General features: G+C 40.1%; 1 protein-coding gene across 1 annotated transcript; it reads right to left on the bottom strand.

Moving 5' to 3' along the window:
• Positions 1 to 4,408: 4,408 nt before the first annotated feature.
• LOC147315745 (uncharacterized) lies at positions 4,409 to 5,197 on the bottom strand. The gene is made up of 2 exons (XM_086260166.1): positions 5,019 to 5,197; positions 4,409 to 4,925 (listed from the first exon to the last, which is right to left on the bottom strand). The coding sequence occupies exons 1-2, from the start codon at positions 5,117 to 5,119 to the stop codon at positions 4,409 to 4,411; spliced, it is 618 nt and encodes a 205-aa protein (XP_086116292.1). The 5' UTR covers positions 5,120 to 5,197.
• Between the last annotated feature and the right edge of the window lie 7,848 nt (positions 5,198 to 13,045).

The following is a 13,045-nucleotide window of genomic DNA, read 5'->3' as shown; positions in this document are numbered from 1 at the left end:
GCTTGGCTCTTATTTATTGATTTTTCTTCAGCTTTTAATACTATCCAGCCACATGTTTTAGCTGATAAACTTCTTAACCAGTTTAAACTTGATTTTAATCTCGTTGCTTGGATTTTAGACTTTTTAACTGACAGATCTCAGTGTGTGAGAGTGAACGGCTGTTTCTCCAAACAGCTGAACTCTTCTACTGGCTCACCACAAGGTTGTTTCTTTGCAAATTTGCATCATAAGATTGTTTTTCGTTTTTTCTGCAGTATATAAAAATTGGTGTATCTAAAAAAGAAAACTATGAATACACTCAAAATAAATTTCCTGTTGTTGTAAACTATTTTTTGCAACTTTTTTGTATCTAAAGTTTTGAGGGATAAACCTTTTAAATTTCTCCAAGTAGAAATATGTAAAGAAAAAAAAAAGATTTTCAATTTTTTGTAGTTTATTGCACTTTTTTGCAATTTATGTCGTTACTATGGACTTAATGCATACATATTATTAAAATGTGGGCTATAACGGTTGTATTGATGTATAGCAACTTGAAATGCTCCCTAAAATGGCACTACAGCATGTAAAAATATAAAGTAAGCTCTGGCGGCCTTGGTTCTATGGTAGGTGTTAGTGTGAAAACAATAGGACTTGAATATAAATACTGTATATCCAGTCATATATAATTTGGTACATTTTGATATATTTTTGTTGGTGCTGATTTCAAATCGTTTTACTCCCTTAAAGTTGCAGTTTTACTGTTTGTAGGAAGTGAGGAGCTCTGTGTGTGTTCTCATGCTCTCATTAATCAGGCATTTCAAACATGAGTTGTAGCTCAAGCTGTGCTGTTCATTGTCTCTGCACCTCCAGATGGTACCAGGTGATTGTAACATATTCAAAATACATTATGAACAAACATAATAATGCATTTGATGGTTTATTGAAACATGTTTGACATTATTATGACATCATGGTGCATCAACTTATTAGGAGGATGAAACAAAACTCTGTTGAATGAACTTGATGTTCTTCTTCATGTAAAATAAATGTGACAAACTGAAAACCAGTTTGTGGATAATGAGTCATAGATAATGAGTGAGAAGTCACAGCAGCTTATCTCAAGTTGTCTTTTATGCTCAGGTTCAATAAAACTCTGTCCTAATGCTGTGCATTCTTCTTTTAAAACGTGCTTCAGCTAAAATGACAACCCAATATTCTCTATTGTTAGCTGGCTGCCCACCTACTATGGAGGTCAAACGTTATTAGAAAGAAAATCTGATCAGGGAGCTGTTAACAAGTCTGAATCATAATCTGCAGTGTTTGCTGTAGTTTTTTTTTTTTTTTTTAAACTTGGTAAAAAAGAAATTTGCATTGAAGTAGCAAATAACCTCGTCTTTGTGGTTTCTGTCAGAGCTTATGATACTAAAACAAAACAGTTTCACTTCACACACACACACACGCATGCACGCACGCACGCACGCACACACACACACACACACACACACACACACACACACACACACACACACACACACACACACCTTTTCTGGGTCATCAAATTTTGCAGTTTTGTCTGATGCTCCTGACTCCTCCCTGTCATACAGGACGCGTGATTTTCCCTCATAGAAGCACAAACTACTGATGCTGACTGATGATAGATAACCATCTACTTTTAGATATTTATAGGGACTCTCTAACAGGACAGTAGAGTGTACCACTGCCATTGTTCACTTAACCATGACACCACAGTTTGCTCCACATTCTGATGAGCAGCAGCAATGTTGTAGGAGCCAAAGATGATTATGTATAAGATGGTTTCAGTGTCTAATATTACTTTGTTTGAGTCTGCTTCATCTAGTGGCTGTGTGTGAAGTGTAGAAGTAAATTTAGTAAGAGGTACTTACAAGGGTTATGGAGCTAGTTATGTACCCATTTGGTGGTTACATAATTTGATATTTACATGTTTACACATCCAAACCACACATCAAACCATCACGTTATACAGGTGATGCTACCTGAAAGATGTGACTGGAGCAAGAAAGATGATTATGTATAAGAAGGTTTCAGTGTCTTTGACCTCATGGCCTCCAATCTAGGCCTCTATGGGCTCGTGTAGGACAGGTGCAGGAGATTTACACCATAATAAATGTTGTATTTTTTTTATTTACAAATATCAACATTTTTGTTATTAACATGACACATACAAATACAGATTGTTTATAATCAAACACAATTTATTCTGTGCCTATTGATTTATTCAGTACATGTGGGTTTTGGGGGATTTTACATTTCCTGTTTTTCTTTAACTGGTTCATTTATTTTGACTAATCAACTTATTTGTTTGTAACCAAGTTAAAACTGTTATTTATTAAAATGTGTTGAAATATTAAAATGTGTTGAAATCCATGCTAAAATGTAAAACAATAATCCATATTTAGAAAACAAAAGGCATTCCTTTTAAAAGCAGCACAATGTGTTTAATAAGTCTGAAAGAGCACTTGCATTAAATATGGTTCATTTTTACAAGCATCCTGTTTTATTGGGAAGAGAAGTGAATGTGATTGTGATCAGTAGCCAGACTGTAAGCAGTTTTTGTGTATGTTTCTTTCATTTCTGCTCCACCGAGCAGCTGCTCACTTTGTTTTAGCTCAAGAGCCCGCGCCATCTTGGTGATGTCCGCTGATCACTCCGCATTCCTTCACACATTGCTGTTATGATCTAGTCCCATTTCAGAAGATGGCATTTTGTTCAAGATCATTTTAAAATAACTTCATTTGATCGGCTCAGCCACAGATGATAATTAGAGACGCATACTAAGCTGTAAATAAAGCTAAAGAAAATTGTACTTTTGGTATGCAGAAAACATGTCCTGCACCCTCTGGAGTAACACTGTTGTTGACTCTGGTGAGTAAGACTGTTAAATCTCAGGAAACAGAGGTTTCCTCCGAGGACAGTGTATTACAAGCTTCAAGTCGAGCGTCTGACTCTAGATCTTTCTCCGTTTCATCTCCAAGAAAACATGCAGAGGCAGAAAGCAGCCATCATGATCAGTATGGTAAAATATTAATTATGCTGTTCTAGCTACAATCCACAATTTAGGATTTTGTGACATCATATTTGACATCAATTTGTAATTGAAATACTCAAATGTATAAAACTAAAACATCTCTCTGATACAAACTATGCATAACTTCAATAATTTTCAAAACACTTTTCCAAATACAATATGAAACCTACTAATCAAAGTAAGTAAAGTTATTGCAAATACAACAATTATTAATCATTAATTCATGTGAATTCAGTTTTTCAACTATAAAGTGCAAAACAGACTAAAACTAACTGAGACATACAACATGAGCTCACCAATCTTAGTGCATCACGGCCGAAGACAATGGTATGGCGTCTCTCGGTCGGAACATGCGGGGCTCTAAATAACGTAACGGGGCTTTTTTTTTCCCTCTTTAATGAGAGTAATATGATGTATCAACATGAACAAAAAAAAAACATAAGTTGTGCTTCAAGTGTAACCTTACTTCTGGAAGATAGCTAATAACCAGCAAACTTATGTGCAGCAGCCTCTCGTGAAGTAAATGTAGCAGCACATCACTCTTTTCCTCATGCCAACACACAACTACACACACAGGTAGCAGGAACACAGAGCAGGTAGGTGGGACATACAGCTGCAGGCTGCATTCCCATTAATCAAAACATACTGGAACCTTTGTTTTCTGATTGGTTGGGCTGGCCGTCCATCTTTCCTCATTTCTATGACTTCTTAAAGCTTTTATGTGGATTACAAAAGCAAAAGTGTGAACACACCACCATAAAGGTATACGTTCTATAAATGAGACACTATGGCATTAACTGATGACATGACAATTCACTCCACATGATCTTAATGATGTAAACTGGAACAGAAAATCTTTTTTTTTTACCTTTTATTGATTTATTACTTTTGTAAAAATGACAAACGAGTCAACACAAACGATATCAAATAATCATAACAAAACGAAACCAAAGCAATAATTTCTCTTGCTGTGAGAACACAAGAAAGCTAAATGAAATTCACATACTGGTAGACTTTTATGCAGTACAATATTACTATTTATGCATAACAATTAAAACTTTATTCACCCTTCCTCAGCAGATTAGCAGAAAAGAAAATATTGTGAGGGCACACAAACATGTCCAGAAATAAAAACTGAATATCACTGACAATATTATCTGAATATAAAAGCAAAGTAATATTGATATAAAGAAATTAATATTATAAACAATTTTAAAAACCAGAAGCTAAATCTACTGTCAGCTGACACTTATAACAATTTTCTCTTTTTAATTTATCAGCAATCTCACAAACGATTTTCTCTATTTTCCTCTCTCCAATGAACTCTGACTACATCAGTCCACCTCTCTGTGCTGCCATCAGTTACACTGATGTGGTGCTGACAGCTGCTGCAGTGCTGTCCATCCTGCAGCAGCACAGACATGCCAGCAGCTTGTCAATGCAACCTCTCTGCATGAAAACAGACAGAATCAAGTCCAGAAAAGGATGTGGCAGAAACAAACTAAACACCACAGTTTCTATGAAACAGCAGTGAAAGGGAGGTGTCCTACAGGCGTGAGAAAGGGAACACCAAACAATCCATATTTGAATCACAATCAGACAGTAGTTAAACAGCAACAGAACAAGAGTTCCTACAGTTCTCCGTTTTTCCTCTGTGGGCACTGAGGTAGCAGCACGCAGGGCTTTGATGGTTCCAGCTAAGCAGACGATGAACAGAGGAGCAGGGAGCAGAGCAAAAATAGGGGGGATTATAAACTGCTCAAAGACTGTGGCAGGAACTACAGTGATAATGCAAAAGGCCCAGACCAGAGCAGAGACCAGCAGAGAACGCTTTATTTGTCTGATGCAGGCCAGCAGTGGGCAGCCGATGAGGGAATATCTGCAACAGAAAACAGACGATTTCTCTAAATATCACAGAATATGCAGCCAGATATATGCAAGTACACAAAAACACAGTAATAAACACTGTTACCTTTCAGCAGCAAGGCACATTTGGAAGTAAACATTGGCCATCACACTGATGAAGTAAAAAGCAATGGCGATGTCATAATAGCATATTACTGGTCTGGGCATCAAATAGACTCTTGCACAGAACTGGATTACGTTGGAGATGAGGAGGTTTGTGTAATAAATGATCTGGGCCCGATCTCTTCGCACCTGCAGAAATATTTATAAAAGTCAGAAAATACAAGAGAAGCATCTCATATTATCTCAAAGAAGTTTTGAACAAATACACAGTGATGTTAATAATAATAATAATGGATTGGATTTATATAGCGCTTTTCAAGGCACCCAAAGCGCTTTACAATGCCACTATTCATTCACTCTCGCATTCACACACTGGTGGAGGCAGCTACGGTTGTAGCCACAGCTGCCCTGGGGCAGACTGACAGAAGCGAGGCTGCCATATCGCACCATCGGCCCCTCTGGCCAACAACAGTAGACGGTAGTGTAAAGTGTCTTGCCCAAGGACACAACGACCAGGACAGAGAGCCCGGGGATTGAACTGGCGACCTTCCGGTTACAGATACGCTTCCCAACCCCCTGAGCCACGGTCACCCCATAATATCAAAGGTATCAAAGGTTTTAGTGATTAAGTACATTTGACTTGCTGTTTATTTTCAATTCAATTCAATTTTATTTATATGGCGCCAAATTACAACAGCAGTCGCTTCAACGTGCTTTATATTGTACAGCGACAGTGGGAAGGAAAAGCTCCCTTTTAACAGGAAAGGCTCAGGCTCAGGGAGGGGCGGCCATCTGCTGCGACCGGTTGGGGTGAGAGAAGGAAAACAGGATAAAGACATGCTGTGGAAGAGAGACAGAGGTTAATAACAGATATGGTCCAATGCATCATGGGAATCCCCTGGCAGCCTACGTCTATTGCAGCATAACTAAGGGAGGATTCAGGGTCACCTGGTCCAGCCCTAACTATATGCTTTAGCAAAAAGGAAAGTTTTAAGCCTAATCTTAAAAGTAGAGATAGTGTCTGTCTCCTGAATCCAAACTGGAAGCTGGTTCCACAGAAGAGGGGCCTGAAAACTGAAGGCTCTGCCTCCCATTCTACTTTTAAATACTCTAGGAACAACAAGTAGGCCTGCAGAGCGAGAGCGAAGTGCTCTAATAGGGTGATATGGTACTACAAGGTCATTAAGATAAGATGGGGCCTGATTATTTAAGACCATGTATGTGAGGAGCAGGATTTTGAATTCAATTCTGGATTTAACAGGAAGCCAATGAAGGGAAGCCAAAACAGGAGAAATCTGCTCTCTCTTTCTAGTCCCTGTCAGTACTCTTGCTGCAGCATTTTGGATTAGCTGAAGGCTTTTCAGCGAGTTTTTAGGACTTCCTGATAATAATGAATTACAGTCGTCCAGCCTGGAAGTAATAAATGCATGAACTCGTTTTTCAGCATCACTAAGAGACAGGATATTTCTAACTTTAGAGATGTTGCGCAAATGGAAGAAAGCAGTCTTACATATTTGTTTAATATGTGCATTGAAGGACATGACCTGGTCAAAAATTACTCCATATTTCTAAGATTTTCAGGGCCGAGTACAATAACCTCAGTTTGATCTGAATTAAGAAGCAGAAAGTTAGTGGCCATCCAGGTCTTTATGTCTTTAAGACATTCCTGCAGTTTAACTCATTGGTGTGTGTTATCTGGCTTCATGGACAGATAGAGCTGGGTGTCATTTGCATAGCACTGAAAATGTATGCTATGTCTTCTAATGATGCTGCCTAAGGGAAGCATGTATAATGTAAACAGAATTGATCCTAGCACTGAACCCTGTGGAACTCCATAATTAACCTCAGTGTGTGAAGAGGACGCTCCATTTACATGAACAAATTGTAGTCTATTAGATAGATATGATACAAACCACTGCAGTGCAGTACCTGTAATACCTACAGCATGTTCTAGTCCCTCTAATAGGATATTATGGTCGACAGTATTGAACGCTGCACATTCGACAAGGCTAAGCATCAGGCTTTCAAATGAATGAAAGCCCCCCCCCCCCCCCCATGAATCGCTACCATATCGTGGTGGAGGGGTTTGTGTGTCCCAGGGATCCCAGGGGCTATGTTGTCTGGGGGCTTTTGCCCCCTGGTAGGGTCTCCCATAGCAAATTGGTCCTGGGTGAGGGACCAGATAAAGAGCTATTCCCATGACCCCCATGAAAAGACCATCAAGAGAACAGTTCACCCTGCCCTGGATAGGGTTACCGGGGCCCTGCCCTGGAGCCAGGCCCGGGGAGGGTGCCCGAGGGCGAGCGTCTGGTGGCTGGGCCTTAGTCCATGGGGCCCGGCCGGGCACAGCCCAAAAAAGGGACATGGGCCCATCTTCCTGCAGGCCCACCACCCACAGGAGCCACCGTAGGGGTCAGGTGCAGTGTGAGTAGGGCCTGGCGGAGCAATTTCCGGCTACCAAGACTGGCAATTGGGATATGGAATTTCTCCTCTCTGGTGGGGAAGGACCCTGAGCTAGTGCGTGAGGTCGATAGGTACCGGCTAGATATAGTCGGGCTCACCTCAACGCATGGCCTGGGCTCTGGAACCAGTCTCCTGGAGAGGGGCTGGACTCTGTCTCAGTCTGGAGTTGCCCCTAGTGAGAGGCATTGGGCTGGGGTAGGTATCTTGGTATCCCCTCGGCTTGCTGCTGGGATGTTGGGGTTTCCCAGTGGACGAGAGAGTTTGTTCCCTTTGCCTTTGGGTCAGTGAACGGGTCCTGACTGTCATCTGTACTTATACACCGAGTGGCAGTTCAGAGTACCCAGCCTTCTTGGAGTCCCTGGGTGGGGCACTGAAGGGTGCTCCCCCTGGGGACTCTGTTGTCCTACTAGGAGACTTCAATGCTCATGTGGGCAACAACACTGAGACCTGGAAGGGTGTGATTGGGAGGAATGACCACCCGGATCTGATAGGTACCGACAGGCCAAGCGAAATGCGGCACGGGCGGTGGCGGAAGCAAAAACTCGGGTGTGGGAAGAGTTCGGAGAGGCCATGGAAAAAGACTTTTGGACTGCCTCGAAGAGACTGTCAGGCAACTCAGGAGGGGAAAGCGGTGTTCTACCTGAACTGTGTATAGTGCCGGTGGAGTGCTGCTGACTTTGACTGAGAAAATTGTCAGGCGGTGGAAGGAATACTTCGAGGATCTCCTCAATCCCACTGGCACGTCTTGTTGTTGTTGTTGCCTGGAGACCAGCGGCAGTACCCCTGGACTGGCAGACCGGGGTGGTGGTTCCCATTTTTAAGAAAGGGGACCGGATGGTGTGTTCCAACTACAGGGGAATCACACTCCCCAGCCTCCCTGGGAAAGTCTATGCCAGGGTGCTGGAGAGGAGTCAAGTTAGTCAAACCTTGGATACAGGAGGGACAATGCAGTTTTTGTCCTGGTCGTGGAACATTGGACCAGCTCTTTATCCTCTCGAGGATACTCGGGGGTGCATGGGAGTTTGCCCAACCAGGCTACATGTGCTTTGTGGACTTGGAGAAGGCATTCGACTGTGTCCCTCCTGTGGGGGTTGCTCCGGGAGTAAGGGGTGTCTGGCCCATTGCTACGGGCCATTCAGTCTGTCACGGTTCTGGGTCAGTTTGACCCAGTATTTTGAGTTGTCATGTTTTTGCAGGTTTAGTTTAGTTCCATGTGTCATTCTCTCTATGTCGAGTCTGCGTCTTAGTGTGATGGTTTCTTGTTCCTGTTTTATTGTGAAGGTCTGCGTCTCATGTGAGTGTGTTCAGTTTTACCTCTGTCTCGTCTTGTTGATTATTCCCAGCTGTGTCCACCACCTGTGTGTAATTCCCCTGTGTTTCTCTGTGTATTTAAGTCTGGATAGTCATATTTTGGGGGGTTTAATAAATTTTCTAGAAATGAGAGCTGCTCCATCCAAATTGGGATGGATGCCTTCTCCCCTTAACAAGACCAGGTTTCCCTCAGAAGGTTTGCCAATTATCTATGAACACCACATCGTTTATCCCAGGTCGTTGACTCAGTGTTTTTAAGTTTCAAGTCTTTTTACTCTATTTTCCTTTATTTTTCCAGGTCTGGTATCTTAGTTTAATCTTTTCCTGGTTTCATTTTGTTCCTTGAGACCCTTTATTATTCTAACATCCCTTGTGTTTCCCTGTCTGTCATTTAGTCTCATCTGTATTTGGTCTCTCTTTGTTCCCCTATGTGGTTCCTCAGGTCAGTCGTGTCTCCATGTTTTATTTTCCCTTTTGTCCTTATCAGGTTTGTCTCAGTGTTAATTTCCTGTCTCAGTCTCTCTTTGTCTCATCCCCCCTCATTCCTTCGAGCTGTGCATCCAGTGAGTTCTGTGTTATTTACCAGTGAAAGAGTTTTTAGTTGATGTCCAGCCTACTTTCCTTGTTCTGCACCTTGATTCTCATTAAACCAGCTATTAAGCTGTTTCTGAGTTTACTAGTCCTGCATGTTGGGTCTTAACCTGCCTGCTACACGGCTGCATACTGTGTTTGTTCACCTCTTTATTTATTGTAAGTTATAGAGCAACAGGAATGTCATATCTAAAATCAAAATAATGATCAAAATCATCAAAATAGTCAAAATAATGATTAAATGTCTGCAGCACTCCAAATGTGTTCAGATGACTATTCATATCATTCACAGTCAGACTGATATAAAAGTGATTAATGATAGTCAAAATTTACATACCACACAACAGATGACAATTATGGTCAAAAGCGGGAAGACGAAGATGTTACTGAAAATCACAAAAGTGAAAAACTCCATCTCTGGTTTCTCTCTGTGTGACGGAGCTGCTGAAATAAATTCGTTCACTTTTTCTGCAGTAAAGAAAAACAGTTGTTGAATATGCAGCATGTTAACATTGCTCTCATATCAGTTTGAAATTAAAGATGAAAACAAGGCTGAAGATAAAACGTTTGCTGAACTGAATTATTTAACAATATTGTGGCATCAGAAATGTAACCTAAAAATGCATCACAGCGCATTTCAAAGCCAACTCGGTAGAACTCAAATACATTTTTTCAGAAAAAGGATGATTTTATTGAAATGCACATGTTCATTTCCATCTCCCAGACAATATAAAATTATTTTTGAATGCAGAATTTGGTACTTAAAACAATCAGCATTGCTGCTACGAAAACCTCTCACTGCGTATCGCCAATACACAAACTGTTTTTGGTGTAAATAAATGATGTAAATAAACACTGATTTTTGCATATAAATATCTTGTATTTTGACTACCTTAAAATTGAAAACATTCAAATGATGGGTGGAGAGCAAAGGACTGCAGTACTTTATTTACAATTTGTCATTGATGTAAATTATATTAACTTTTTGTAAAGTCAACAAGAGTTTGAACAGCAGCACAATCACATGAAATATTGAGTACTGACCTGAATGAAACACACCAGTATCTGGTTCTTATTCTAACATGATATAAGCTAACCAATGTAACCTTTTGTATTTACACACACACACACACACACACACACACACACACACACACACACACACACACACACACACAGATCTTTGGTAGTTTTGAAACGATAACAGAAAAGCATTTCTGTAATTTCAGCAATAATATGATTTTAGTGAAAAAGGGGTTTAATTTAATTACTGATGTTTACCTGATAAAAAGCTAACTGTATGTCCATATACACTGTTACATATATTAGATTCAACACTGGAATCTATCATCATCATCAGGGTCTTTCAGTTAATTAAAGTTAATGCAGACATTTCCATTGGGTTTTCAGTTATACAACATCCATGTCATTCATATAAAAGCACCTCAAACATTAAAAATTTTTTAAAAAAAACAACAACAAAGAAATCAGTAAAACTTCTTTGTGTAACTTCCTGTCTCATAATTCTGATTTGTGCACATGAACATGCAGTTTCCTTAAAACTGATCTCCTCCTAAAGATAATGTGAATGTGACTCACCTCAGGACGGCTTCCTGTTGAGATAGTTTGTAAAATCAGCAGTCTAACGTTTCGACAGAATCTGAACGGGGAAATTGTGGTACTTTATATACCCCACCCCTCACACATGGGCACACAAACACACTATAAACAGAATAGTCAGTAGATTTCAGTGGAGCTCTATTTAGTTGTAGTTTTAAAAATGAACAGTTCACTTCTCTGGAAAATTGTCTTTTTATTTTAGAGAATTGTGAAGTGTTGAGTGGGCCTCTGTCTGCTGGACAACACAAACTGCTGTCCTGCTGCTAAAATCTGTCAAATAATATCATAACTCAGTGTTTTTGCATAAGACACTAACATTTTTCCAACACTTCAGGAGATGCTAATGCATAAATGACTTTCTTTGCCCTCTGAAGAACTTCCCTGTGCAGCTGAGGAGCTTTATGTGGTGAGAGGCAGATAGAAAATCTATCATGTGAAGCTGGGTCTGGTTAACATGTTGAGATTGTGAGCTGAAGAATTTCAAAGTATTAGCACAGCTCAATAAGTACAGCTCAACATTTCACATCATCTGCTGTTCACACATGATCTTTCAAGACTGTGATCAATAGTCATGCTGACAATAAGCAGGTTAACAGTTCACAGGGGCGCAGTCGCAAATGTCAAAGAAACCAGAAGCAGGCAGAAATCCACCATTCAAATCAATAACAAGCCTGAAAACCAGTCAGAGAGGCAAACAGAGCTGGTAACAAAATATATAAATAAATAACTGAATGAATGAAGTTTATCAATCTAAAATCTGTTTATTGAGAATGTTATTCAATGTTTATCCCAACTTTAATTAAAAAATACAGAAATCAGACAGTGTGAAAACAATAACTAGGACTTGAATATAAATACTGTATATCCAGTCATATATAATTTGGTACATTTTGATATATTTTTGTTGGTGCTGATTTCAAATCGTTTTACTCCCCTTAAAGTTGCCGTTTTACTGTTTGTAGGAAGTGAGGAGCTCTGTGTGTGTTCTCATGCTCTCATTAATCAGGCATTTCAAACATGAGTTGTAGCTCAAGCTGTGCTGTTCATTGTCTCTGCACCTCCAGATGGTACCAGGTGATTGTAACATATTAGAAATACATTATGAACAAACACAATAATGCATTTGATGGTTTATTGAAATATGTTTGACATTATTATGACACCATGGTGCATAAACTTATTAGGAGGATGAAACAAAACTCTGTTGAATTAACTTGATGTTCTTCTTCTTCATGTAAAATAAATGTGACAAACTGAAAACCAGTTTGTGGACAATGAATCATAGATAATGAGTGAGAACTAACAGTAACTCATCTCGGTCCAGCAGATCTGCCTGAGAATTATTCTGCTCCAAGTGGGCTGAAGTATTGTTTTTCCCTCCCTCTGTCTCTCTTTCTCTCCCTCTGTCACCTGGGCGGAGTTCATTGTGGGTTCCCGCCTTTGCCAAACACACCTGAGAGATGGTGAACACCTGCGTCTCATTAACCAGCTTCTGCTTAAGGGAAGAAGCGAGACCGCTCTTTGCTGGATTGTTGCTTTAGTCGTGTCAGTGAAATCCTGGCTAGGACACTATAATTTCCTTGGTTTTTGCTTCTTGTGCTAACACGTTGTTTCCCTGTGTACAGACACCCTGGACCTGCTCTTGTTCCTTACGAAAAGTCCAGTGTGAGAGAGGTGTGAGACACTAATGAGACAGAAGAAAAGAGAGTGTTCACCCTCCTTTTCCCTGTGGATTCCCTGGAGACCTGATCCCTGCACCCTTGTTTATAGCACTTTTCCACTGTCACACATTTCACTTGTTGTTTTTGAATAAACCCCCATTCTTTCTTTGAGCGAAAGAGTCCTGCGCTTGAGTCCTCCAGTTACCATAGCAAATTAACTTTATGTTCTTCTTCTTCATGTAAAATAAATGTGACAAACTGAAAACCAGTTTGTGGATAATCATAATCATAAATAATGAATGAGAAGTGACAGCAGCTCATCTCAGGTTTTCTTTTATTACTTTTAAATTACTTTTAAAGACCCAAAACGTGCAAAGTTAACGAG

The sequence above is a fragment of the Aulonocara sp. 'chitande type north' Nkhata Bay genome, linkage group LG13, assembly GCF_057382095.1.
Source record: "Aulonocara sp. 'chitande type north' Nkhata Bay isolate Kocher_YH1m ecotype deep benthic linkage group LG13, A_spYH_male_GT1.1, whole genome shotgun sequence".
Taxonomy (NCBI): Eukaryota; Metazoa; Chordata; class Actinopteri; order Cichliformes; family Cichlidae; genus Aulonocara; species Aulonocara sp. 'chitande type north' Nkhata Bay.
The sequence above is the reverse complement of the archived record's forward strand: the minus strand, read 5'-3'. Positions and strand labels throughout refer to the sequence as shown.